The sequence below is a fragment of the Papio anubis genome, chromosome 6 (genome assembly GCF_008728515.1).
Source record: "Papio anubis isolate 15944 chromosome 6, Panubis1.0, whole genome shotgun sequence".
Lineage (NCBI taxonomy): Eukaryota > Metazoa > Chordata > Mammalia > Primates > Cercopithecidae > Papio > Papio anubis.
The window spans coordinates 82764038-82791290 of NC_044981.1; the positions used below are offsets into that span (position 1 = coordinate 82764038).

At 37.3% G+C, this 27253-nt stretch overlaps 1 protein-coding gene and 1 long non-coding RNA gene across 6 annotated transcripts in view; one reads left to right on the forward strand and one right to left on the reverse strand.

Moving 5' to 3' along the window:
- RARS2 (arginyl-tRNA synthetase 2, mitochondrial) overlaps nucleotides 1-27253 on the reverse strand; it is a 72010-nt gene that overhangs the window by 9777 nt on the left and 34980 nt on the right. For all 5 annotated transcript variants that reach the window (XR_001901962.3, XM_009205640.3, XM_003897883.5 and 2 more), the window contains 6 exons: nucleotides 22757-22812; nucleotides 19658-19741; nucleotides 14884-14960; nucleotides 6164-6322; nucleotides 4936-5042; nucleotides 1-96 (listed from right to left, as the gene is read on the reverse strand). Coding sequence is in view for 4 of the 5 variants with exons in the window: in XM_009205640.3 (XP_009203904.2) it covers nucleotides 1-96; nucleotides 4936-5042; nucleotides 6164-6322; nucleotides 14884-14960; nucleotides 19658-19741; nucleotides 22757-22812 (579 nt within the window). In the remaining variant the exon portion in view is untranslated. The remainder of the gene's footprint in view (nucleotides 97-4935; nucleotides 5043-6163; nucleotides 6323-14883; nucleotides 14961-19657; nucleotides 19742-22756; nucleotides 22813-27253) is intronic.
- LOC116275329 lies at nucleotides 28-26690 on the forward strand. The gene is made up of 3 exons (XR_004184340.1): nucleotides 28-112; nucleotides 7257-7331; nucleotides 26584-26690. It is a non-coding gene; the product is annotated as an uncharacterized LOC116275329 (long non-coding RNA).

The window sequence follows — 27253 nt, forward strand, 5'->3', positions numbered from 1 at the left end:
CTGGTTGCATAGAGAGAAGTACCATCACTTCGCATTACAGTACAAATTGAGGAGGAGTCGCCATTCCCAGAGAGATCTACAACAGCCGTTCCTTTTCTAGAAATGCAAAAAGGTAACTTTGAAGCAACATAATAAATTCAGACCTTTAAAATTGTAATATCTAAAACATTATCTTCAGCAAACCAGAAGCTATTTTTATTACCCAAGTTGCAATAAGCAATGCCAATTCAAGCTTTAACCAATAATGGTAAAAAACAAGAATATGACCAAGAATCTCTTACGAATGGGTATGATGTAATTAATATTTGGTTATCTTAGCTTTTAAATCTGTAGTTCCGGATAAGGTACTCAGAAATAAAATCTTTAATATACCCAGTTGAAAAATGAGATGCAGCTGCATCGTAACTATGAAATGTCACACATTTTCCTTCTAATTCACGGTATAACAACATTCAATATTGGGCTAATTTTTAACATGCCACAAAGTACCCAAGTATTAAAACTACAGATTTTTGTCTTTCCTGTATGACCAAACTTTGGCATCTGCATATGATAATCTAAAAATTTTCCTTAGGGACATTACTGAGGATGCTATTAACTACGTTTCACATCTTCCTTATAAATATGACAGGAGAAATTTTGCTTTGGTACTATGAAAAGTGACATGTCTCTTAAGCAATTGGTTTGCCTCTACATTATAGACGTCTGGGCTTCTTTTACTGGTATTTCTCTGTTTAGCTGACAGGGAGCTAAAAGCTAAATTAGAAAACAATTAGGCAAGAAACAAAAATAAAACGTATCCAAATTGGAAAAGAAGTTAAATTGTCTCTGCAGGTAATATGATTTTTTTTTCAATATGATCTTATAAATAGAAAACTCTGAATATGATCTTATAAGTAGAAAACCCTGAAGATTCCGCCAAAAAACTGTTAGAATTAATAAATGAATTTTGTAAAGTTGCAGTATAGAAAATCAACATACAAAAATCAGTAGCCTTTTTTTTTTTTTTTTGAGATGGAGTCTCTCATTGTTGCCAAGACTGGAGTGGTACAGTGGCACAATCTCAGCTCATTGCAACCTCTGCCTCCTAGGTTCAAGCAATTCTCCTGCCTCAGCCTCCCAAGTAGCTGGAATTAGGCATGCGCCACCATGAGCCGCTAATTTTTGTGTTTTTAGTAGAGACGGGTTTTCACTATGTTGGCCGGGCTGGTCTCGAACTCCCAACCTCATGTGATCCACATACCTCGGCTTCCCAAAGTGCTGGGATTACAGGCGTGAGCCACCGCGCCCGGCCAAAAATCAGTAGCATTTCTATACACAACAACAAACTATGTGAAAAAGAAATTTAAAAAAAAAATTCCATTTATAATAACGTCAACAAAACCAAAATAGGAATAAATTTAACCAAGGAGGTAAAATATCTGTACACTGAAAACTATGTAACACTGATGAAAGAAATCAAAACACAGATAAATGGAAAGATATCCTGTATTACTGGATTGGAAAAATCAATATTTTAAAAATGTCCATACCACCAAAAGCAATCTACATATGCAATGCAATCCCTACCAAAATTCCAATGGCATTTTTCACAGAAATAGAAAAATCAATCATAAAATTTATATGGAACCACAAAAAACCCCCAAATACCCAAAGCAATATTGAGTAAAAAGAATAAAGCTGGGCCAGCTGTGGTGGCTCACGTCTATAATCCCAGCACTTTGGAAGGCCAAGGCAGGTGGATCACTTGAAGCCAAGAGTTCAAGATCAGCCTGGGCAACATGGTGAAACTCCATCTCTACTAACAAATACAAAAATCAATCAGCTGAGTGTGGTGGCACATGCCTGTAATCCCAACTATTTGGGAGGCTAAGGCAGGAGAATAGCTTGAACCTGGAGGTGGAGGTTGTAGTGAGCCAAGAAAGCACCAATGTACCACAGCCAGGATGACAAAGCCAGACCCTGTCTCCAACAACAACAACAACAAAGCTGGAGGCATCGCACTACCTAATCTCAACATCTACTACAAACTATAGTAATCAAAACAGCATCATACCAGACAAAAACATAGAGACCAATGGAATAGAATAGAGAGCTTAGATACAAATTCACACATTTATGGTCAACTGATTTTTTTTTTTTTCTTTTTTTGAGATGGAATTTCGCTCTTATTGCCCAGGCTGGAGTACAATGGCTTGATCTCGGCTCACCACAACCTCTGCCTCCTGGGTTCAAATGATTCTCCTGCCTGAGCCTCCCAAGTAGCTGGGATTATAGGCATGTGCCACCACACCCAGCTAATTTTTGTATTTTTAGTAGAGATGGGGTTTCTTCATGTTGGTCAGGCTGGTATCGAACTCCCGACCTCAGGTGACCTGCCCATCTCGGCCTCCCAAATTGCTGGGATTACAGGCGTGACCCACCGTGCCCAGCCAGGTCAACTGATTTTTGACAAAGGTGCCAAAATAACACAGTAAGAAAGGGACAGTCTTGGCCAGGTGTGGCGGCTCACGCCTGTAATCCTAGCACTTTGGGGGAATACAAAAATTAGCTGGGTGTGGTGGCGTGTGCTTGTAATCCCAGCTACTTGGGAGACTGAGGCAGGAGAATCGCTTAAACCCGGGAGGCAGAGGTTGCACTGAGCCAAGATCACGCCACTGCACTCCAGTTTGGCAACAGAGCGAGACCCCGTCTCAAAAAAATAAAAAGAAAAGGACAGTCTCTTCAATAAATGACATTGGGAAAACTGGATATCCATATGCAGAAGAATGAAACTAGATCCTTATCTCTCACCATGTACAAAACTCAACTCAAAGTGGATTAAAGACAAATCTAAGACCTGAGCTGTAGAACTATTAGAGGAAAATACTGAAGTCTTGGCACCAAGATTTCTTGGAGGTAGTCCTCAAACATAGGCAACAAAAGCAAAAATACACAGATGGGATTGCATAAAACTAAAAAAGCTTCTGCACAGCAAAGAAAACAATCAACAAAGTGAAGAGACAACCTACAGCATGAAAGAAAGTATGTGGAAAACATGTATCTGATAAGAGGTTAATATGAAAATATATAAGGAACTCAACTCAATGGAAAAACAAAAACAAAAAACTAAACCAAACCAACACCACCACCAAAAAAAACCCAATTAAAAAGTGTGCCAAAGAAGCCATTATCCTCAGCAAACTAATGCAGGAACAGAAAACCAAATACGGTATGTTCTCACTTGTAAGTGGGAGCTGAACAACGTGAACACAGAGACATAAGGAAGGAAAGAACACACACTGGGGCCTGTTGCGGGATGGGGGGTGGGAGAGCATCAGGAAAAATAGCTAATGGATGCTGGGCTTAATAGGTGATGGGTTGATAGGTGCAGCAAATAGCAAATCACCATGGCACACATTTACCTATGTAACAAATCTGCACATCCTGTACACATGCCCGGGAACTTAAAAAAAAAAAAAAAAAGAAAAACAAAAACGTGGGCCAAAGACTCGTATAGACATTTCTCAAAAGAAGGCAAACAAAAGGCTAACAAGTATATGAAAAGGTGCTGAACATCACTAATCATCAGGGAAACGCAAAATTAAAACCACAATCCACAATAAGATATTTCTTCACATTTGTTAAGATGGTTTTTATCAAAAAAAAAAAAAAAAAAAAAAGATAAACGTTGGTAATGATGTGGATAAAAGGGAACCCTTGTATACTAGTGGTGGGAATGTTAGTATAGCCATTATGGAAAACAATGTGGAGGTTCCTCAAAAAACTGAAAACAGAACCTCCATATATATGATCCAGCAAACTCACATCTGGGTATACATCCAAAGAAAATGAAATCAGTATGTCCAAGTGAAATCTGCCCTACCATAGTTATTGTAACATTATTCACAATAGCCAAGATGTGAATTAACCTTAACAGATGAGTGGACTTTAAAATATACAACAGGTAATATGCAGCCTTAAAAAAAAGGAAATCCTGTCATTTGTGGTAACATGGATAAACTGAAAGGACATTATGCTCAGTGAAATAAACGATGCACAGAAAACAAATACTGTATAGTCTCATATGTGGAATCTAAAAAATTCCAATCATAGAAGCAGAGAAGTAGAATGGAGGTTACCAAGGGCAGGGAATGGGGAGATGTTGGTTAAAGGCTACAAAGTTAAACAGGAGTAAGTTCGGGAGAGCTATTGTACAGCATTGTGAGTATAATTAACAACAATGCATAGTACATTGGAAAACTGCTAACAGAGATTTAAAATGTTCTCATCATAGGTAAGTATGTAAAGGTGATGGATATGTTAATTAGCTTGATTTAAACATTTCACAGTATGCATATAAATATCAAATCATGTTGTGCACTATAAATATATACAATGTGTCATTCATCAATCACAACTTTTTTTTAAAGAAAAAAACCTATCATAAGCAAGGAAACAGAATTCCAGGAGGGATATGCTAACATCATCTCTGACTTCATATTACTTTTCCTGCCTCTACTTCCTGTTTTCATCATTTTCCTCATTTATAAGCCTGTTATAGTATACTTATTTTCACATGCTGCCTTAAATATTTTTTGAAAAGGCAGGGATTTCTTTTAAAAGGTAAAACTGAGTCAGAAGATAGTAAGATTTATTTCCTTTTTTCAGTTATACCATTATTAGGTTATATGACCTTAGGAAGGTCACTTGTATTTTCTGTGCTTCAGTTCCCATCTTTATAAAAAAACAAGTAACATCGTTTCTCCAAACCTTAACAGCTTTTGCTATGGCAGCAAAATACAGAATGTGGGAAAGTACTCTGAACAGGAAAAAGCACTATAAAAAATCCCAAGAAAGCTGCACACTGCATTCTGTTGTCCTTACTCAAAGGATACATCAATAACAATTTCAAAGAACAAATAATTTTACTAAAGAACAGGAACCTGATCATACATTGTTTTCAGTAGGAGTCCTTTACTCTCCAGCAACTTTAAGACTTCTTGAGATTTTTCACGATAAAATGATTCTCCTGAATATTCATCAAAATATACTCCCAGACGCTAAAAGAGTTCAGAAACAAAAACACAAAGAAATGTTAATTGAATCTCCTATTCTTACCCTAAGGCAAAATTAAGGATGCTCTACCACCTGTCATACACATGAACACAATAAAAATTAAATCAAGGGCTGAGTGTGGTGGCTCATGCCCATTATCCCAGCACTTTAGGCGGCTGAGGCAGGAGGATCACTTGCACCCGGGAGTTGAAGACCAGCCTGGGCAAGATGGCGAGGACCTGTCTCTTTATTTTTGTTTAAAAAAAAATCACTCCTCTCCTCAAACCTCCTAATAGTTTCCACTATACCAGTCAAGTCCTCACAGTGGTACTGTGCTGTGCAATACAGTAATCACTAGGCCCAAGTGACAATCTAAACTGTTAAACTGGAATTAAGCAAAATTGAGAATTTAGTTCTGTCACACTATTCACACTTCAGGCCACATGTGGTTGGTGGCTACTGAAGGAGATGGCCACAGATACAGAAGATTCCCATCACCACAAAAAGCAATGGATAGCCCTAGAGAAATCCTAGAATTATGCCCCATATGCTACTAGCTCTTCAACCTTCTCCTGTCCTTCATCTTGCTTACTTACTCCAGTCACATGGGCTTCTTTACAAAATTCTCCTCATTCCACCTAAAGACTCCATACCTGATCTCCCCAGCTAGCATCTAACACCATCTAATAAAAAAATAGTTGTTTCTTGTTTTATCTTTAATTTGTTTAGTTTGTGCTCTGTCTCTAGGCTAGAATATAAGGTCCACGAGAACAAGGGTTTTCCTCTTCTGTTTGCTGTTGTATTATCCCCTACCCACCAAATGTTTATTAAATGAATTTATTAACTATCATATACCGGTTTAAGGAAATGAAAGAACAAAAAATAAATACGAAAAAGTGAAGGAATGCTAGAACAGAAAAGCCAGATAAAAATGAAGTATGAGAATATCACCTGATAGTGGTTTAGGATTATTTTGCAGTTCTTTCAGCCCAAAAAACAAAATTTGAGTCCTAATTTTAAATTCATCTACAGATCTATTATTAAAACACAAGCAACTTTACTATGCAGGTTACAGCCAAGAGCTGCACCGCATCATGGGAAAGCAGAAGGGAGGGTCAACCAGTACCTTGTAAACCTGAACGTACTCTTCAATGCTTAAGTCCCGAAATTTTTGCCACAGTGAAAGTGCTTGCACATCGCCCAGTTCCAATCGTTGGAAGAACTCCTGTGCTGATTTTGCTACACTTTTATCATCTGCTGCTTCTTTATTAACTTGTACATAAACCTAAAGGTACAATAGTACATTAAATGAAGTATATAACCAGTCACTGTTATCTCTAACACAGAAAGAAAGCAAAAAAGCACATTCTGAGAATTCTCATTGAAAATTTTCCAAGTTGGGTACATTACAGAGTGTAACTTTTCTTTTTTGCCATGGGCCCTTGGTGAAGCCTACTGACCCCTTCTCAAAATGTTTCTAAATTCATAAAATAAAATACACAGGGTTACGAAGAAAAGAATTACTTTGAAATAACCAAATAGCCGAAAATTAATTTGTGATATAGTAATGGAGGAAAATACTCAATTTCTGAGACAGGTTAGGGAAAATAAAGTATAATTTTTTCTTTCCGTCCAAATCCACAGACCCCCAGGGTAAGAATATCTATTTAAGACTACGCTGGCATTTCTTCTGTTTTTTTCGAAACACCATATTATTATCCTGTAACTTCACTGAGAAAGGTTGAATAAAGTAGGATGGCTCGATCTGGCAAAGAAAACAGCTAAAGGATGATTTAGCATTTGTTTTAATCGAATATTTTAAAACTGTTCTCTAAACAGCTTACTGTGTAAAGACCAATAAAATAGGTGATCTTGGTAAAAAAGACAGCTTTTAGATAGTATAATTATACTCTAAACTTAGGATCCTAAAAACTGTGTGGAACACCTCTTCCGGAGTTTTATTTTGCATCACCTGTCTTAGCTGGTTTAGTTCCATACCCAGCCAAGGACTAGGGCGGAGTTGATGGCTTATTAAGGGCTCAGGCTTACTCTTCCAGCTCTAGGAATCTGGGTTCCCAATGTAGTTTCAATCATTTTCCAGTCTCCAAAATATAATGTTAATAAATGACATTAAAATACTAATATTACAGTTCAAGTAGTACTGAAGTCATACATATGGACTACAAATATTTTATTTACAAATTGTAACTCACTTGCAGGTTGAAACATCAATAACTTTACTATCACGTTATTCTCAGAAAGCTATTAAAGTCTCATGAAAGCAATAAAAATTGGTGAGTAAACTATGAAAAAATAAGGCTTCTAAACTCTTACAGTGTTATTATCAAAATATCCAGACAGTAGTATTTGGATAGAAAAAATGATTTTATTGCTGGAGGACACATTGGCTTATACCCACTAGATACTACCAACAAATGGGACAGGGCATTAAACATCTCTCAAGGTAAGAAAGTTTCACCTTTCATAAATGATTTATGTTAATTACTGGAATGACAGACTTAAATAAATAAATACTGCCAAATAAAAGTTAAAATTATCTTTTTTTTTTCCCCCTAGAAAAGAGTTAACATAGCAGGCCTGATACTGTTATATTTAAAACATCCTGCTTGCAAGGTTGGCCACCGGCTGGCATCTATTAACTTAGATTTTTGGGAATGTTTCCACCAACTTAACTGATAAAAGTGGTCACTGTGCCTAAACTGTGTGTGCAAAAAATACAGCTTAGGCTGAACTTCTGCTTTCCTTCTGGGAGTTTGGGATTTAGGACATTCTAAGCAGAGGGTACCTACATGACCAACTCCCAACAAAAACCTTGGACATAGGGTATCTAATGAACTTTGCCAGTGGACATTTCATATGTTCTCTCAAAATCTGCTGCTAGAAGTATGTGTACCTTGTGTGACTCCACTGGGAAAATCTGGGAGTTTGGAAAGTCTGGTTTCCTCTGGACTTTACCCCATATGTGCCTTTTCCCTCTGTGATTTTGCTTTGTATCCCTTCACTGTAATAAATCATAGCCACAAGTAAGGCTATGCTGAGTTCTGTGAGTCCTCCAAGTGAATCACTGAATCGGGGAGAGGGGTGGCCTTGGGATACCTGACACATCTCATAAAAAGGTGACGTTTACATAGTCCTATTAGTAAGTCCAGAATAATATGTACAATGTCAGTTAGAAAACAAAGAAGATTTTGGTAAGGTGTGGGAAAACAAAGAGGGTCCCCATAAGATAGTAAACTGCAGACTTCTTGATTTTTGAATGACCCAGCCATTGCCAACTGCTTAACAGTCCAGTATACAGATGTTAAAAACATAAATATATATTCACAAATGGTTTTCGATTCTATCTCACACACATATGTACATGTACACACAAGTTATAAGCAAACATTGCAAAATGTCCTTATTTTCACAAAAGACTTCAGTTTTTTTTTTTTTTTTTCCATAAAGCCTTTCTCCAGGGTGAAGTTTTTTTTGTTTTTAAATCTAGGACTTTAAACTCAAATAACCAAACATTTAAAAATCTATTATGCATTCAAGCTACTGATAAGACTATTTTAGAAAAAACTTCACCAGAATCTTCTCTTTCTTAAAAAATAAAAATAATTAAATCAAAAAGCCCTTAAAACATGTGAATATTCTTAGTATTTCTGCAATATGTAGTTATAAAACAAACATTAGTGAAAATCAACTGACACTATCAAAGAGAAGAGCTTTAATAAGCACTTCTTGATATACCTATAAATGCACAATATAAAACTATACAGTTAGCATGAACCTTTTTTACTCTTGGCAAGTACACATTTTGAAGATATCTTCCTTTTAAGGCTAGATTTAGACACAATGAGATAAAAAGGCAATTTTAAATTTGGGCTTGATAATAAGACAGCATGGCTTAGTAAAGTTTTTGAGGATGGAAACACAATTTTTCTTTTAAAAGAAAACACAAAAACCAGTTGTGTTTCCATTAGGGAATAAACTAAATGTCTTAGACTTCCTTAAAAAAAATTATTCCCTTTTCCCTATTTCTAGATGTTGGGCCTGCCAAAAAGTGTAAAAATTTATTTTGAATTTAACTGAGATAATTACAGCAAGCTCTTGGGCTGATCTGCCCAAATATAAAGAGCTAAGCACGAAAATTAAAAGTAGTAGGATAAACCTTTCTTATCCCTTTATATTTGATCCTAGAATGCCATTAGCCACATGGGCACAGTTCAACTCCTTGATGTGGGGCTCTAACCCCACTTATAGTCATGCTTGTCTTAGAAATACTGACAATAACTGCTAAGGATGGTTAGCAAAACTTAGAAACCACAGACCCTGTTTTAATATATTTATGTCATCTTAAAATGCATTGAATTTTTACCTCGTTGTTTAGAAAAGAATATGTAAAAATAATCATGATTATAATTTGAACAAACAACTTCACTGTTTAATGCTGTTTCATGCCTTGATCAGAAATTTCCTAGCTGCTAGTTGATTCCTAGTATGAAATGAAAAATTAAAGACATTCAAATGAGTTCACATAATTAAAACTGAATATATCAATATTGTAAACAGTTAACAATAAAGCCAAAATGTGGTAGGTAAAAAAATAAGTAATTGAGCTAATTCATCTCCACTAAAAATACAGAACAAGACTCCATCACGAAAAAAAAAGAAATTACTTTTCAATTAAGTGGAAAGGTTTTTTGATATGTTGTCTAAAGCTTACTGCAAATATTTTCCTGAATCACTAATGTGAATTCTAAATAAAAAAAAATTAGTTATTTAACAGCCAATTTACAAGGTAAGAGGGAACTATAACAAAACTACTTCCCTGCTTTGTAACTGGAAAAAAAAAAAAAATTAGAATAATTAAAGTTTCAAATGCTGGCCAACAAAATCCTAGGTCCATATACAAAACAGCTAGATGTCATGGGAAAAAAATGCTATAAGGTACAGAGAAAAACCAGTAGTGAAACATATGCACCAAAATGGAAATGCAATAAATGACTGTGGGTGTTAAATATTTTCATCAAAGAAATTCTGCAACTATCATATAATATCATTTCCAAGCTAGCTGAGAAACTGAATATACTAATACTGATTATAGTGCAATTTAGAGAATATTGATCATGGTGCAGTTTAGAGGAAGGCAGGCCATAAAATCTGCTACTGGATGGCCTCTACCAAAGTCAAACAAATATGTCAGAAGGTTGAAAGTGCCAAAACTCAACTACAAATTGTGTCCCTGGTATAGCAACTCAGGGGATGAAAGATAGGAAAATTCTATATACATAATTAAACCAATGGAAATCAATGGCTCATAAAGCCATTCTATAGTGGGGGTGTGTAGGCATTCACTGCATAGAGCACTCAGGAGCCAGACTACCTGTGCCAGAATCCTGGGTTTGGCCCGTGGTTTCCTCCGCAGTAAACTGTGTTAACAAAGTAAGTTCAATTCTGATAAATGGTAATTAGTATATCCTATAATAGTTATTTATTTCCTGGACAAACAATACATTTTATATTCCACAACTTATATATAATTAGAGAAGGGGGCAAAAGAGAACTATAAGAGCAAATTCATTCAGGCATTTACTGCAAGCCGTAGTATTCAGGGTTGTGGATAAGGAAGATAACGAAGACATGGTCCTTCCTCTCAGAGAACTCACTACTAACTACAACTCGATAAGGAAAAAAACAAGTGTTCGACCAAAGCTTTGATAAAACAGATTTTCACAAATAAGAAAGAATAAATGCAGATCGTCTTAAAGTTTTCCTTCGAATATCAACCAACATTATTTACCAATACACCAAGCACTTTCCAAGCTTAGAATATTTCTGACTTTCTGGTCACCTATTCTGGTGACCAGAAATAATCATGTGGCAGAGCCTCTGTATTACCACCTACGCTATTTTCTTTTAGAAACAGAATAACATCATCATTTATTAACATTTGCTTAAAGCTCAAAAAAATTCCTCATTTATGCTAACAGTTGTTTTTGAAAGTAATCCAAAGTGACAAATGTAATTTTAAAATGCAAACTGAGTCTACAAAATTTGCATAAATATATAATAACCTGTAGGCTGCCATTTTAGGCTTTGCATGTTTTCTGTCCTGCAAAAGGAGAAGGAAAAGAGCAAGTGAGTACTCTAATGGTCTTGTCGTCTGTTACAAATAGCAAAGTGGGTGTATCTGACTTGCCTTCTCTTGTCTTTAAATGCAGTTTCCTGGTGAATCTATTAGGCAAAAGAACACTAATGAAAGCAACACAATTATTATTCGACTTTTTAGTTATTCACAGAAGTACCTTGTTGCCCTTATGCCTTACCATCAGTAAATAACCTCTGACACAGATGTTGATCTTCCACTATTTTTGAGTCTCTAAAGGCAGGAAATTATATTAAACTGCATAGAAAGGAACATACTCTTAGGTTTCTGTGGAGTTTGAAAACAGATTTTCCTGAAATATTTAAAATATTGCACAGCCTCGGCAACATATTGAGACTTCGCCTCCACAAAATGGCGAAAAAACCCCACAAAACCTATACCTATGTAGGGCCAGGCACAGTGGCTCATGCCTGTAATCGCAATACTTTGGGAGGTTGAGGTGGGAGGATCACTTGAAGCCAGGAGTTTGAGACTTGCCTGGACAACATGGCAAGACCCTACTGCTATTTAAAAAATGAAATAGGCTGGATGTGGTGGCTCACACCTATAATCCCAGCACTTTGGGAGTTTTGAGGTAGAGGATTGCTTGAGCCCAGGAGTTCGAGACCAGCCTGGGCAACATAGGGAGACCCTGTCTCTACAAATAATCAAAAATCAAAAAATTAGTCGGGTGTGCTGGTGTGTGCCTGTAGTCCCAGCTACTTGGGTTGCTGAGGTGGGAGAACCACCTGAGCGTGGGAGGTCAAGGCTGCAGTGATCCGTGACTGTGCTACTATATTCCAGGCTGGGCAACAGAGTAAGATCTTGTCTTAAATAAATAAATAAATGATAAAAATAAAATGTCATAGAAGACAAAGGTTTACTATTTGCAAGATTAAATAAAATCTTTTGAGGTGGGGCAGAAGAAAGATAAAAAGAGTAACTCTCACATGTCATGCTGCACTCTAAATCAATGACACAAGGTCTCTAAGCAGGTATGTGTATTTTCTGCATCATGGGGTATCTCTGTGTAAAAAGTGAAGTAGAGGTTCCTCTTCAAAGACACTTTCTTCCCTGTCTAATTAAGGACAAATAGTGACTTCTTGTGGAAGTAAAATGTATTCAAACACCTGTGCTAACATTCTTAAATATCTGCTAGCCGTAATAAAGAAATCAATATACTTTGTGTTCTTAGCTCCCACAGTTTAGTCTAAATATCTACCCTGGCATGCTTACAATGGTCCAAGCAAGCATTAGGTGATAGCCCGTTCCTCTTCCTTATTTGGAGGTGTTTTTACCTTTCTCAGCATTCCACAAGTAACTTCCTCCTTCCTTTGTTCTCCCCTGCCTTTGCCTCTTGAAAAGTTCTAAGTTGCTAGCCAATCGGGACAAATACAGAATGTGAGGTCCCATTCCAGCCAATGGAAACTGGATACAGCAGTAGGGTGGACATATCAAGTTATAAAAGACCCTGTCTCCTTTGTTCAGTGTACTCTCGTGGCAAAACTGCTGGCGAGTGTACCCTTTCTGCAGAGTAAAAATGGCCTTGCTGAGAGAATTAAATTTATGCTCAAGTGATATTTCTTTGTGGCACTGGGGAACAAGCATTCTATTTTTAAATAAACATTTTTACATATAACATCTTTGGGCCTGGATCTCATGAAAGGTTAAGCTTGAGGTAAAATTATTCAAGTGTAAAAATAAATAAATAAATACAGTAAAAACTCCAGGCACTAAGGGAACATGCTTTATTTATAGACAACCATGAAGAATTATTAATTTTTAAATTCCTGCCTATCAATAAAATTCTTAATGGGAAAGAGAGGAGAAATCTTTTGGTTATAAATCAAAATGCAGTCATTTAGAGTGCAGTATTGGCATGGACTCAGGGGAAAATGGCAAACCTTTAAAGGTCTTTAAGAACTGGAATATGGGCCGGGTGCAGTGGCTCACACCTGTAATCCCAGCACTTTGGGAGGCCGAGGCGGGCAGATCACGAGATCAGGGGTTCAAGACCAGCCTGGCCAACACAGTGAAACATCATCTCTACTAAAAAACACAAAAAAATTTAGCTGGGCCTGGTGGTGGGCACCTGTAATCCCAGCTACTCGTGAGGCTGACACAGAAGAACTGCTTCAACCCAGGAGGTGAAGGTTTAGTGAGCCAAGATTGCGGCACTGCACTCCAGCCTGGGCAACAGTGTGAGGCTCCTCAAAAAAAAACCAAAAATCAAAAAACAAAAAACTGGAGTATGTTTTGTTCAATTTAACTGCAAAGCCAACTGCAGGGGAAAAATCACGTAACAGAAAGGAAAATGATGAAGCACTCTGTGTGGTTTAAGCTGGAGAAGTAAAGCATTATTTTTGCAAGTGCTCTTCCTCACACACAAGCAGAACATCTTTAGTTTGATCCCCTGATCTGTCGCCAATATGGCTGACTTCGTATCTGTGTTTCCACTGCGAGGCCCAGAAATGGCAGAGATAACAACAAGGACAACGAAAAGGAAACACATCCCTGGAGATTGTTTGGACAGGAAGGACTTTATTAATAAACTTCAGGAAGAACTGAAGATAAAGAAGCAAAGTATCCAGGGGACTAAATGAAATAGAGTAGACAGAAATTCACATTGGACAAAAGCCAGGAAAACCAGGTGAAAGTTGTAAACGGGAAAAGCACACACGATTTCAGAGAGAAATAGACATGCCATTCCCCACACCAGAAAAAGAACAAAAATATTCATTTTTCAAGTCTAATTGATATACAGTTATTACCATGAAAATAGCTGCAGTACATATTAACTGGCAGAAAATTGAGAAATTTCTGTGTTGAATCATTATCTTACATGTTTATTCCAAAAAGATTCTATACCTGAAGAAATACTGTCCCAAATCAACTAAAAGAGCATTTAAAAAATCTTAGATTAAGAAATAAAAATAACCTAGTAAAAATAAGTGCAACATTTTCTTTGTTTCTGAGACAGGGTCTTGCTCTGTTGTCCAGGCTGGAGTGCAGTGTCATGACCACTGTAGCCTTAAATTCCTGGGGTCAAGCAATCCCCCTGCCTCAGTCAGTCTCCCAAGTAACTAGGACTACAGGAACAGGCCACTGTGCCTGGCTAATATTTCATTACTTTGTAGAGGCTGGGTCTCATTATGTTGCCCAAACTGGTTTTGAACTCCTGGTGTCAAGCAATCCTCCTGCCTTGGCCTCCCAAAGTGCTGGGATGCAGGTGTGAGTCATTATGCCCAGCCAAAAGCAACATTTTCAATTATGTTTTGGTTCCCTGTTTTAAATAACATATTTTTTAAACCTCTGGAGGCTAGGCATGGTGACTCACGCCTGTAATCCCAGCACTTTGGGAAGCCAAGGTGGGTGGATTACCTGAGTCAGGAGTTTGAGACCTGCCTGGCCAACATGGAGAAACCCCATCTCTACTAAAAATACAAAAATTAGCTGGGTATGGTGGCACACGCCTGTAGTCCCAGCAACTTGGGAGGCTGAGGCATGAGAATCGCTTGAACCCAGGAGGCAGAGGTTGCAGTGAGCTGAGATTGCACCACTGCACTCTAGCCTGGGCAACAGAGCAAGACCCTGTCTCAAAATAAATAAAAATAAACCTCTGGGATTAAAAATATGTTACTAAGCTACACAGTACTCTGAAAAAATTTTGAAATGTTTTCTTGCCAACTTACTTCAAAGAGATGCTGTAGAGGATTGGACTGCAATTTTTCCTCATAGCCAAACAGTTGGAAGCCAGTTCCCAGAAGACCTACCATGATAATCCATAAATGAAAAATTATCAAGTTGAACAATAGAGAATAGGCATGACAGGAATATGCATAATTCTATAAAAAGAGCAACCTGTCATATTATGTATCCTGAGAACTATTACAAAATACACTTTTTCCTTCTATAAACTGACAGAAGTCAAATTCAATATATTTAATCATAAATATATTAAATAGATATATAAATATACATAAATATAATGAACAGATCACTGAAATTAAGTTCACAGAAACCAATAGGTTATGAGCTCATCAAAGGTAGAGTCTGGACTAATTTGTCTTTGTACTAACAGTGCCAAACACCACCCTAGCAGACATTAAAAAATAAACATTTATTATGCAGTTACTCCGTTGAAGTGACATCATGATGCTAGACACTAGGCACTCAAAATTTATAAAAAAAAAAAAAAAACTGATGGAAAGTGTTTTCAAACTTTCTTTTTAAACTTGTAGGCATTAATGTTTTAGGAAGACATTAATGAAGACAACAATGGTTTTGTTGTTATATTAGTTCTTAAACAAATAATTGGAGGAAAACAGCAAAAGGTAAAACTTGGAACATCCTTGATTATTTCTCAGGTTCAAGGTAGCCAAGCAACAAAAATCTTAAATTTGACCGTGTATAATTTTTCAGTCTTTGATGATAAATTCAGAGTTCAGGGATAGTGTTAATTTGTACCTTAAAAAAAAGAAAGAAAAAAAAAAACAACCAAAAACTGAGGTTGGTAAACTACAAATTAAAATTCCTAGTACAGTCTGGGAGTATGTAGACTCACGATATTCTGCATAAAGATGATCATAATTTCCGTTTGAAAGGATATATGCAGTGTGGGGTAAGAGGAACATTAGTTTTATTACTTTAAAAACTAATTTATGGCTGGGTGCGGTGGCTCATGCCTGTAATCCCAGCTACTAGGGAGGGTGAGACAGGAGAATCACTTGAACCTGGGAGGCGGAGGCTGCGGTGAGCCGAGATCGTGCGATTGCACTCCAGCCTGGGCAACAAAAGTGAAATTTTATCTCAAAAAAACCAAAACAAAACAACAAAAAAACAAAATTAGCCTGGCATGGTGGTACATGCCTGCGATCCCAGCTACTTGGGAGGCTGAGACAGGAGAATCACTTGAACCTGGGAGGCAGAGGTTGCAGTGAGCTGAGATGGTGCCACTGCACGCCAGCCTGGGTGACAGAGCAAGACTCCATCTCGGAAAGAAAAAAAAAATTATTTCTATATCAATTACCAAGCTTCAGATCTAAAGGGCTTTACTGATACACATTTTTCTATACAAGGTTCAGTAGAAAGTAGGATGTGACTGAACACAGGAGACAGGAATAACAATACTTTGGAACTTAGGAACAGGAAGGATGACTGAAGCTCTATTCACTTTCAAGCAAGAGCAAATGTGATTATGATTCATGGTGGCTGAAGCAGAGTGTGGAAAGATGCTCAGTGTTCCAAAACACAAAAATGGGAAAAGTAAAGGCCAATTCCATTTAACATTCAGCCTAATACATTTTCAAAAACTAATTCTGTGCTTAGAAACTGCCAACTTTCAAATGGAAATAGCTGAAACAGCAAAATTATTCTTTAACAATGATGGTTATAATGGAAATGTTGACAGATCATTAACCATAGCAGTCCTTTAGAGAAAAAACTGCTATAATGAAATCCTGCGGCTAAAATGTAATGAATACCCTAATCACATATTTGCTAATGCCTGTGAAATGTCTAAATCGGTCAAACTAATAAAAATCAGTGCCATCCATTAAGTCTGACTGTTGAGCCTAGGGCCTAGCCCTCTGACTACCAGCTGTTGTGAACTACAGGTTGATTTTTTAAATGCAGGGCAAGTATTCTGATTCTTCCACAGTGAATAGTAAGGGTACTATTAACAGATTCAAGGTCTACTCTTCTTAGAGTGCTTCTTACATGTAGCACTGTAGATATAAAAGTCAGTCTACGACTTCAAGGAACATGCCTCAGTAGGGCAGGGAAGCATACGAATAAGAATATAAGACAGGAGGCTTACCATATTTGAGTAGAGCTGGATACTAGGAAATTGGTGATGTGAGAAGATGGGCAAGGGTGTGTCTGTGTGTCAGAGAATGCTTTATAGAAATTAGATAGTAGAGATGTTTCTTAAAATATACACGGCAGTAACACCAGAGATTTTCTTACAGTTTGTATTTCACACAATCCTAAGCCAAAAGAACAAAGCTGGATGCATCACGCTACCTGACTTCAAACTACACTACAAGGCTACAGTAACCAAAACAGCATGGTACTGGTACCAAAACAGAGATACAGACCAATGGAACAGAACAGAGCCCTCAGAAATAATACCACACATCTACAGCCATTTGATCTTTGACAAACCTCAGAAAAACAAGAAATGGGGAAAGGATTCCCTATTTAATAAATGGTGCTGGGAAAATTGGCTAGCCATAAGTAGAAAGCTGAAACTGGATCCTTTCCTTATTCCTTATATGAAAACTAATTCAAGATGGATTAGAGACTTAAATGTTAGACCTAAAACCATAAAAACCCTAGAAGAAAACCTAGGTAATACCATTCAGGACATAGGCATAGGCAAGGACTTCACGTCTAAAACACCAAAAACAACGGCAACAAAAGCCAAAATTGATAAATGGGATCTAATTAAACTAAAGAGCTTCTGCACAGCAAAAGAAATGACCATCAGAGTGAACAGGCAACCTACAGAATGGGAGAAAATTTTTGCCATCTACTCATCTGACAAAGGGCTAATATCCAGAACCTATAAAGAACTCAATCAAATTTACAAGAAAAAAACAACCCCATCAAAAAGTGGGCAAAGGATATGAACAGACACTTCTCAAAAGAAGACATTCATACAGCCAACAGACACATGAAAAAATGCTCATCATCAATGGTCATCAGAGAAATGCAAGTCAAAACCACAATGAGATACCTTCTCACACCAATTAGAATGGCAATCATTAAAAAATCAGGAAACAACAGGTGCTGGAGAGGATGTGGAGAAATAGGAACACTTTTACACTGTTGGTGGACTGTAAACTAGTTCAACCATTGTGGAAAACAGTGTGGCCATTCCTCAAGGATCTAGAACTAGAAATACCATTTGACCCAGCCATCCCATTACTGGGGATATACCCAAAGGATAAGTCACGCTGCTATAAAGACACATGCACACGTATGTTTATTGTGGCACTATTCACAATAGCAAAGACTTGGAATCAACCCAAATGTCCATCAGTGACAGACTGGATTAAGAAAATGTGGCGCATATATATACACCATGGAATACTATGCAGCCATAAAAAAGGATGAGTTTGTGTCCTTTGTAGGGACATGGATGCAGCTGGAAACCATCATTCTCAGCAAACTATCACAAGAACAGAAAACCAAATACCGTATGTTCTCACACATAGGTGGGAATTGAACAATGAGATCACTTGGACACAGGAAGGGGAGCATCACACACCGGGTCCTATTGTGGGGAGGAGGTAGGGGGAAGGGATAGCATTAGGAGATATACCTAATGTAAATGACGAGTTAATGGGTGCAGCACACGAACATGGCACGTGTATATATACATATGTAACAAACCTGCACATTGTGCACATGTACCCTAGAACTTAAAGTATAATAAAAAAAAAAAGTAAAAAAAAAAAAAAGTTTGTATTTCACAATCTACCCTGTCCTTCACTACCATAACAACTTCATTTACCTTGCCCTCTCACACCTTGATTACTGGTTTACATGAGTTAGGAATGGTTCTGAGTAAACTCATTATATGAGAGATAATTTGTGGTAGTACTTAACTGTTTGGATCGCACTCCTCTCTTTTTCTCTTTTCCTTCTGGACTTTCCCCACCCTACTCCTGCCCCTCACTGTACAGTTCAAGGGGAAGCCAAAGTATCACCCTATGCTTATCTTCTGGGCCACTGGCTATGGTATAATAGTGGATCCTACTTCGTGTAGGATGGCCCAGGGAGGCTGGATGTCCTTAGATTGAAAAACAGCAGGGCTGTGGTTGAGAACGGTGTACACAGTTAGACTTACTTCTTCCCTGTATACTCACTTCTACATTTAACTAATAAAAGCAGGCAATTCCTCTTTATTAAAACCAAAAAAGCTTACATCAGGTCTTACTCTGGGGTTTTTTTTTTTTTTTTTTAGACATGGTCCTCCTCTGCCACCCACACTGGAGTTCAGTGGACTGCAGCCTTGACCTCCTGGGCTAACACGATCCTCTTACCTCAGCCTTCCGAGTAGCTAGGAATACAAGGGCATGCCACAATGTCCAGCTAATTTTTTTGTATCTTGTAAAGACAGGGTTTCACCATGTTGCTCAGGCTGGTCTCAAACTCCTGGGCTCAAGTGATCCACCCATCTTGGCCTCCCAAAATGTTGGCATTACAGGAGTGAAACACCATGCCTGGCCCAGGTCGTCTTTGAATGTGTGAAGTTACCTTTCCCAAAGGTAACTTGTGTGGTGAGAATTACTCAAATAAATAGAAGATAATATGCACAAAAGCCATTAGGAAAAAAAAAATAGGTAGGACATACTACTTCATCCAATGGGATTCTGCCTATATTCTGTCCAGAAGATCAAAGTTTTTAAAAATTGAATTTTACAATGAAATGAAAAATAAAATCTCAAACGTACTTACCAAACTGCATGCCCCAATCGCCAAGGTAATTTATTCTTATTACTTGATGTCCTAAAGCTTCTTTGAGATTTGCTATAAAATTTCCTAGTAATCAATAAAGTATAGTTTCTCATTCTTGTTATCCATTTTTGACATAAGAACCACGTACTTCTCTATTATCAAAGCATAAGTAAAAAATTCTTTTCACAAAATTTACCAACTTATTGTTTTTAACTAAAATATTCATCATTGTGTTTTCATATATGTTATGGAAAGGGAGTAAGAAATTACTTGTAGGGCAGTTATTCCAAAGAATCTCACATTTCACAGTAACAGAATTTTCATCAACATTATTAATAGGATTTTAGAACACGTTAGAGTAATTGCTATTCTAGTCAATTTCAAGGAGAGAAAAAAAAAAATCCCAGTAATTAACAAGAAATACATTTGTCTGTGTCCTAAGAACCGAAGCCTCACTGCTGTATTTTCCCTTTTTGTGTTTTCTAAATAGCTCATTCTATCTCCTTTTAATCACTAACATCTACCCTCTGCATGCCTGCTCCCTAACAGCATGTAATAATCTAAAGCTTTCACTTTCCCATACTGCTGATGCTGGTTTCACACTCAACATCTATTCCGCTTTCCTTCTTGTGTGCCCTCATCTACTGCCGAGGCTGAAAACCTAAAAAGTACAATTCCCAGAGTCTCTTTTTGTTAGAGTTCCAGAAGTCTTCTAGGTTTGGGCAATCAGAGACAGTCTGTGTAAGATTTAGAAGGGGAGCTACTTCTATTTTTTTATGACAAGCACAGTTGTGGAGGCTTTGTTTTTATGTGACACCATGAACAGAGGTCCTAGTATTCCATGATGGCCACCAAAGAAACTGAAAGTATATGGGGCTGCCTCCTAAGACTGGATGGATTCTAGACGGCATGGCAGGAGTAGTGGCATTTTCTTGACCACGGCAGTGGCAGCATGGTTCTAGAGCAGTGGAAGTGATTGCAGAAGAGGCAGGAGCTCCCTTGATGACAAAGTTCTATAGTGCAGTTTTGGGAGTTATTTATGTCAGCTTAATCCAAAGCTTCTGCAGCTGTCCCAACAACTTTGTAAACCATTCAATATCCTATAATAAATCCTCTCCTACCTTTACTAAGAATGGATTTAGTTTTTTGCAAATAAACCTTCACCAATATCCATACCTATCTTAAACTACTGCAGCTATCTTCTTTTCCAGCTTCCCTACTTCTAGACTTTCCCAATCTATAAAGTCCCAGCAACGGGAACCCCAGTTTTTCCAGCTGGTACAAAGATAGCATATTCTTTTTTTTTTTCTTCTTAGCCCCTTGTTATATCACAAATCCAATTAAATATCTGAACCTAGACTTCTGGAATCAGACTGCCTAATTTCAAATCCTGGCTACAATACTTTGGAATCTTGGGAAAGTTACTTTTGGTAGCTGAATTTCTTCATCCATAAACCAGAGTTAACAGTATTTACCAAACTGGGCTGTTATAAAATTGAATTATATAATACATGAAGACACAGCATGGTAAGTTCTCAAATATTATCTCTAACTGGTCCAAATATTTCCCTCAACTGTGAAAACAACTTTATCATACCCTACCCATCATTTACTCACTCCTATACTTTTGACTTACTCACATAACTTTTCTTATATTGTATATTTCTTATACTTTTTCATCAAGTCCTGTCATTTCTTCTCTTAAAATGCTGCCCAAGAACAATGAGAGCTGACCCCACAACAATCTATGTCACAAGTACTAATTTCTCCAATTCTGAAAAGTACTGAAGTACAGGTTAAACAACTTTCTCTTAAGCATGCAATAGGACAGATTTCTACATTGGAAGTGAGATTAGATTGAGATAAACTCCAAAGTCCCTTCCAATTCCAATATTATATAATTTTAATTTCAGTTTTTAAATTCACCTGCTGCATGACACGTGCTAAATAAATGAAAATTGTAAGTATATTATACACTGAAGCATTACAACTATGAAGTACTACATAGTAATCTCTATTTATTGAAATAGTCTTTTTTTGTTGTTTTTTGAGACGGAATCCAGCTGTTGCCCAGGCCACAGTGCAGTGGTGTGCAGCTCACTGCAACCTCTGCCTCCCGGGTTCAGGCGATTCTCCCGCCTTAGCCTCCTGAGTAGCTGGGATTACAGGTGCACACCACCACACTGGCTGATTTTTTGTATTTTTAGTAAAGATGGGGTTTCGCCATGTTGGCCAGGCTGGTCTCGAACTCCTGACCTTAAATGATCTGCCTGCTTCAGCTTCCCAAAGTGCTGGGACTACAGGTGTGAGCCACTGCACCCGGCCAGAAATAGTCTTGTTCTAATTTCCAGTCTTGAACATTCCACTAAGTGCTCACATGACTGAGGTGAATTTTTAATAAAAATTGTTATTTGCACTTTGTAATTTTGACAAAAATTGTTATGTATTTTATATAAACAAAATATATGAATAGGCAGAGCGTGGTGGCTCACGCCTGCAATCCCAGCACTTTGAGAGGCCGAGGTGGGCAGATAACTTGAGGTCACGAGTTCGAGACCAGCCTGGGCAACATGGTGAAACCCTGTCTCTACTAAAAATACAAAAATTAGCCAGGCGTGGTGGCGCATGCCTGTAATCCCAGCTACTTGGGAGGTTGAGGCAGGAGAATCCTTTGAACCTGGGAGACAGGTTGCGTGAGCTGAGATTGCACCACTGCACTCCGGCCTGGGCAACAAAAAAACCACAAAATATATGAGCAAAAAAATTTGAAGGGTTATATATCCCCACATAACTATTTTTACTTTTGCATCTTTCAGGTCTTCTCCATATTTATACTTACTTTTAGAAAGTTAAAAATCATAACATAGATAGCAGTTAAAATTAGTTTCTCAGTGAATCTTTTGGTTTTGAAATGAATTTTCTGTTTCCATCGTTATTAACCAACGTTGTCCATTTCATGTAATATTGAATTAGCGTAAGGCTCATATAAATTTAAACTTTTTGTTTTTTGTTCTTTTGTTATTTAAGCATTAAACCATTAAACTATCAAATACTTCCTCAAAGGCACGTTTAGTATTTTATGTGAAACTAAACACTTACCTATGATGGTAGAACGCAAATGTCCAACATGAAATTTTTTGGCAACATTAGGTGAACTGCAAAAAAAAAAGGGGGAAAGTTATTTCTCTATTCTAAGAATTAAGACTTCTAAGAATCAACTAGGTCATGCCTCCATACTTTGACAAAATTGTGGAGTATAGCCTTTGGTATTAGGGCAAAGATAAGTTAAAAGTCAAAAATTTACAGCAAAGATAAATTAGAACTCAAAATTTTGACATTGTTAATGAAATGATCCTGTGACTCCTGAACTAATAGCATTCACGTAAGTGGTATACTTAGGAAGTAGATACATTTAAGGATTGACAAAACCAACACAAATTACTAAGTTTAGTGCAAATCCTTTACCCTCTTAAAAATCACTGAGGGCCTCAAAGAAATATTTTTCATATGGGTAATATCTGCTACTATTTATTGTATCAGAAATCAAAATTTTAAAATGTAAAAATACCCCCAGCACAATGGCTCACGCCTGTACTCTCAGCACTTTGGGAGGCTGAGGTGGGGAGACTGCTTGAGGCCAGGAGTTTGAGACTAGCCTGGGCAACATATCAAGACACTGTCTCTACAGAATTTTTTTTCAAAAAAACTAGTCAGGTAGCTGGGCGCGGTGGCTCACACCTGTAATCCCAGCACTTTCTTAGGCCGAGGAGGATGGATCACTTGAGGCCAGGAGTTCTAGACCATCCTGATCAACATGGTGAAACCCTTACTTTAGTAAAAATACAAAAAATTAGCAGGGTGTGGTGGTGCATGCCTGTAACCCCAGCTATTTGGGAGGCTGAGGCAGGAAAATGGCTTGAACCTGGGAGGCGGAGGTTGCAGTGAGCCGAGATCACGACATTCATTGCACTCTAGCCTGGGTGACAAGAGCAAAACTCTGTCTCAAAAAAATAAAAATAAAAATAATTAAAATAAATTAGTAGGGTGTGGTGGTGCATGCTTGTAGTCCTAGCTACATGGAAGGCTAAAGCAGGAGGATAGCTTGGGCCCAGGAGTTCAAAGTTACAGTGAACTATGATGATTGTACTTCAGCCTGGGTGACAGAGTGAGACTCTGTCTGTAAAATTAAAAACAAAACAAAACAAAAAGGAAAAATATTTATGCATAAAACCTCTAACAATTGGAATGTGACTCACCACTCCAAATTCCCAATCAACACATTTATCACCCCCCTGTGTGCTCAAGAAGTTGTAATCAATCATTTAACATAGCAAATGCTTCCAGAGCACTCACTACCTGACAGGCACAGCTGCACACACTTCACGGGCATTAACTCATTTAATACTCGTATGTGCTGTGAGGTAAGGTACTCTTAACTTTTATTTTACAGATGAGGGAACTGGGACAACAAAGAGAGATGATGAAGCAAATGTGGCAATATCTTGATGACTCTTAAATATGTGTAACGAACATATAGGGGTTAATTATACTGTTCCCTGTTTTGTGAATGTTTGAAAATTTCATAAGTTTTTCAATATTAAAAAAAGATAAATTATTATCTTTTATATTATCAATTATAAAAAAAATTGAACATAGCTGGTTAAAAGTGGTAAAACTAGAGCTTAATTCTGGTTTGTCTCCAAAGTCTTGTTATATACCCTTAAGAGTACTACGATTTAAAATATACCCTTAAGAGTACTACGATATGTGTGCACAATTATGAAATTATGAAACTACACAGGTATTTATTTAATCATTGTTTAGAAAGAAAGTAAACATCCTTCTAAAGGCTTAAAAAAAAAATCTTACATTTACAGCCAAAAGAGGACTGGATTTACTCTTCTGCCTTTAAATAATCAGAAAACCAGAAAAATAGATGAAACACTGATTTTATGAAACTGGACAATAGGCAGTGAAGGACTATGATGTTTTGAGAGAACAAGAGCAAACAAGGGGAATCCTAGCGCTGTACCATATTGCTGCCTTACTAGTAAATTTGTTGGATATAGCTAAAGCAGAAAAATCTATAACATGAAATGTTTATATTAGAAAAAAGGTTTCGAATCAATAATCTGAGTTTCTCCTTTAAGAAACTAGAAAAAGTGGAGCAAACTAAATCCAAAGCAAGCAGAATAAAAGAAAATGACATAGATAAAAGTAAAGCAAAAAAATCAATAGAAATAAAAAACCCCAGAAAAACAGCTCTATATCATAGTTGTGGAGGCAGTTACACAACTTGCATACCTATGCCAAAACTCATCAAATTATATGTTTAAATATGGTGAAATTCTATGTTTAAATAAGCATTGTATGTAATTATCCCTCAATAAAGCTGATTTAAGAAAAAAAAAAAAGAACAGAATACAATGGAACAATAAAAATAAGCCAGCCCTGGATGCATTCATATTAAAGAAACATAAAATACATTATTTGGGGGGGGAGGGAAGAAGTGAAAACAATGTAAAATATGTATAGTCCATTTACAAATGCATAGAACATCTCTAGGAGGGTGAGTAAGACACTGATACTGGGATTAATAGATACCCACAGAGGAAACTGAGATGGGGAAGAGCCTTCTTTTTCATTAAATATCTCTTTGTAATCTCTGAATTTTTAAAAAACTGGGTATTTATAATGTCTGTTAAGAAAAAAAAAAACTTTCGGCGCTTCGCATTTTCCCTCCGGTATTAGAAAAATTGAATCTATCTAGGTCTTCAAGTTTTGACAAAATGTCCCTTGAAATCAACAATTTGCTTCTCTCTGATACCATATGTCTACTGAGAAGGGAATACATAAAATGGAAAATACAAATTCACTTCTTTTGGCAACTGAAGTAGCTATTATGAATTATAATCTGGGCATCTTATTGGGACTTTTGTTAAATTATTCCTTAATTTTGTAAGAAGGGACAGATAACATCACTCTTGGCCGGGCGTGGTCGCTCATGTCTATAATACTAGCACTTTGGGAGGCCAAGGTGGGCAGATCACTTGAGGTCAGGAGTTTGAGACCAGACTGGCCAACATGGTGAAATCCTGTCTCTACTAAAAATACAAAAACTAGCTGGGCATGGTGGCACATGCCTGTAATCCAGTTACTCTATTGGGGAGGCTGAGGCAGGAGAATTGCTTGAACCAGGGACGCAGAGGTTGCAGTGAATCATGCCACAGCACTCCAGCCTGAGCGAGAAAGCAAGACTCTGTCTCAAAGAAAACCACAAAAAACTACTTATTTTCCAGATAAGAGGCCAGAGAAATTAACTGTCCCATCTAAGATCACTGAACCAGTTACTAACAGTCAGAACTGCTACCCTGACTTCCAAAAGTCTCATTTTGCCAGCCAGAGGTCTCCAATCTGTTTTGCTAGAAGAGTGTCTCACACTTGGGAGCAGCAGGGGCTGGGGAAAATCATGCTGAGAAAAAAAAAGAAAAGGCTACCACTGCTTACCATGATCTTACACAGTTGATCTGTACAAAATAGGAAAGGCTGACTAGAGAGACAGGAGAGAGGAAACAGTAGATAGCTTCAAGTCTTACACCATCTACCAGGGGAAGTCCAAATCTATGATGGACAGCCATTTATCTTGTATTTTATCACACTGCTCCTAAATCAGACAAAATATATGACAATCTACACTATGTACCAGGGAAGCAGTAAAAGTTAAGTATGCAGGTTTCAGAATCAAGAGTTAGCTCTGTGAACCTGGGCAAGTTACTTAATCTAGTATTATCATCATCAACTCAATTTAGGGAGAAAGTTTCTTGAGCATAATGATCATATCTCTTGCTTTCTGGGGAATGTTGCTTGGTCTGTTCAGGATACTACATATTTTAAAAATTCTCTTCTCCCATCTCTCTTATTTTCAGAAGAAATCCAAGAATAATGTTCTCTATCAATTTTGATCCTGTCTCCACCTATTTTGTCTCTACTTTGAAATCACAACAGCAAGAACTGCAGCATCTGGAAAACCTCTAAGGGAGAGAGAAGCAATGGTCTCACAACAATGCCACATGTAAACTGTCAGAGAGCAAAGATGGCTGCTAGGAGATAGACAGGCTCTGCCTTCACCAGCATTCAGACACTCATTTAAATTCCAGCCTTCCTTAACTGCTTTAGAAAAAAGCTAAGAGAAGCAAATCCATAAGCAAATTAACTGCCATACAAAAAGCCTACAGAATACAACTCGCATAGAACAGGTTATTTTTAGATACTTCTTAAAAGCATAAACAAAAAGGAGCAGTATATGGGAAACCAAAACTTAAGAGGAAAGCCAGGGAATCAATGAGTAAGGAAGACTGATGCCACAGTATTTCTAGAGCTTAGTTGGAGTAAAAGGATGGTGAAGGTGGAAAAAAAAAAAAAATGCAAAAGAAGGTAAGTAATGGTGGCAACTTTTCAAGTTTTAGGAAACTTATAATGGCATTACTTAAAGGATGAATGTACGGCAACAGGTAATATATTGCCTCCCTATTGATTTTCCTTTACTTGCCGGTTAGGTAATTGAAAGGGGTTTAAGAGTAATATCGTAATGAAGTG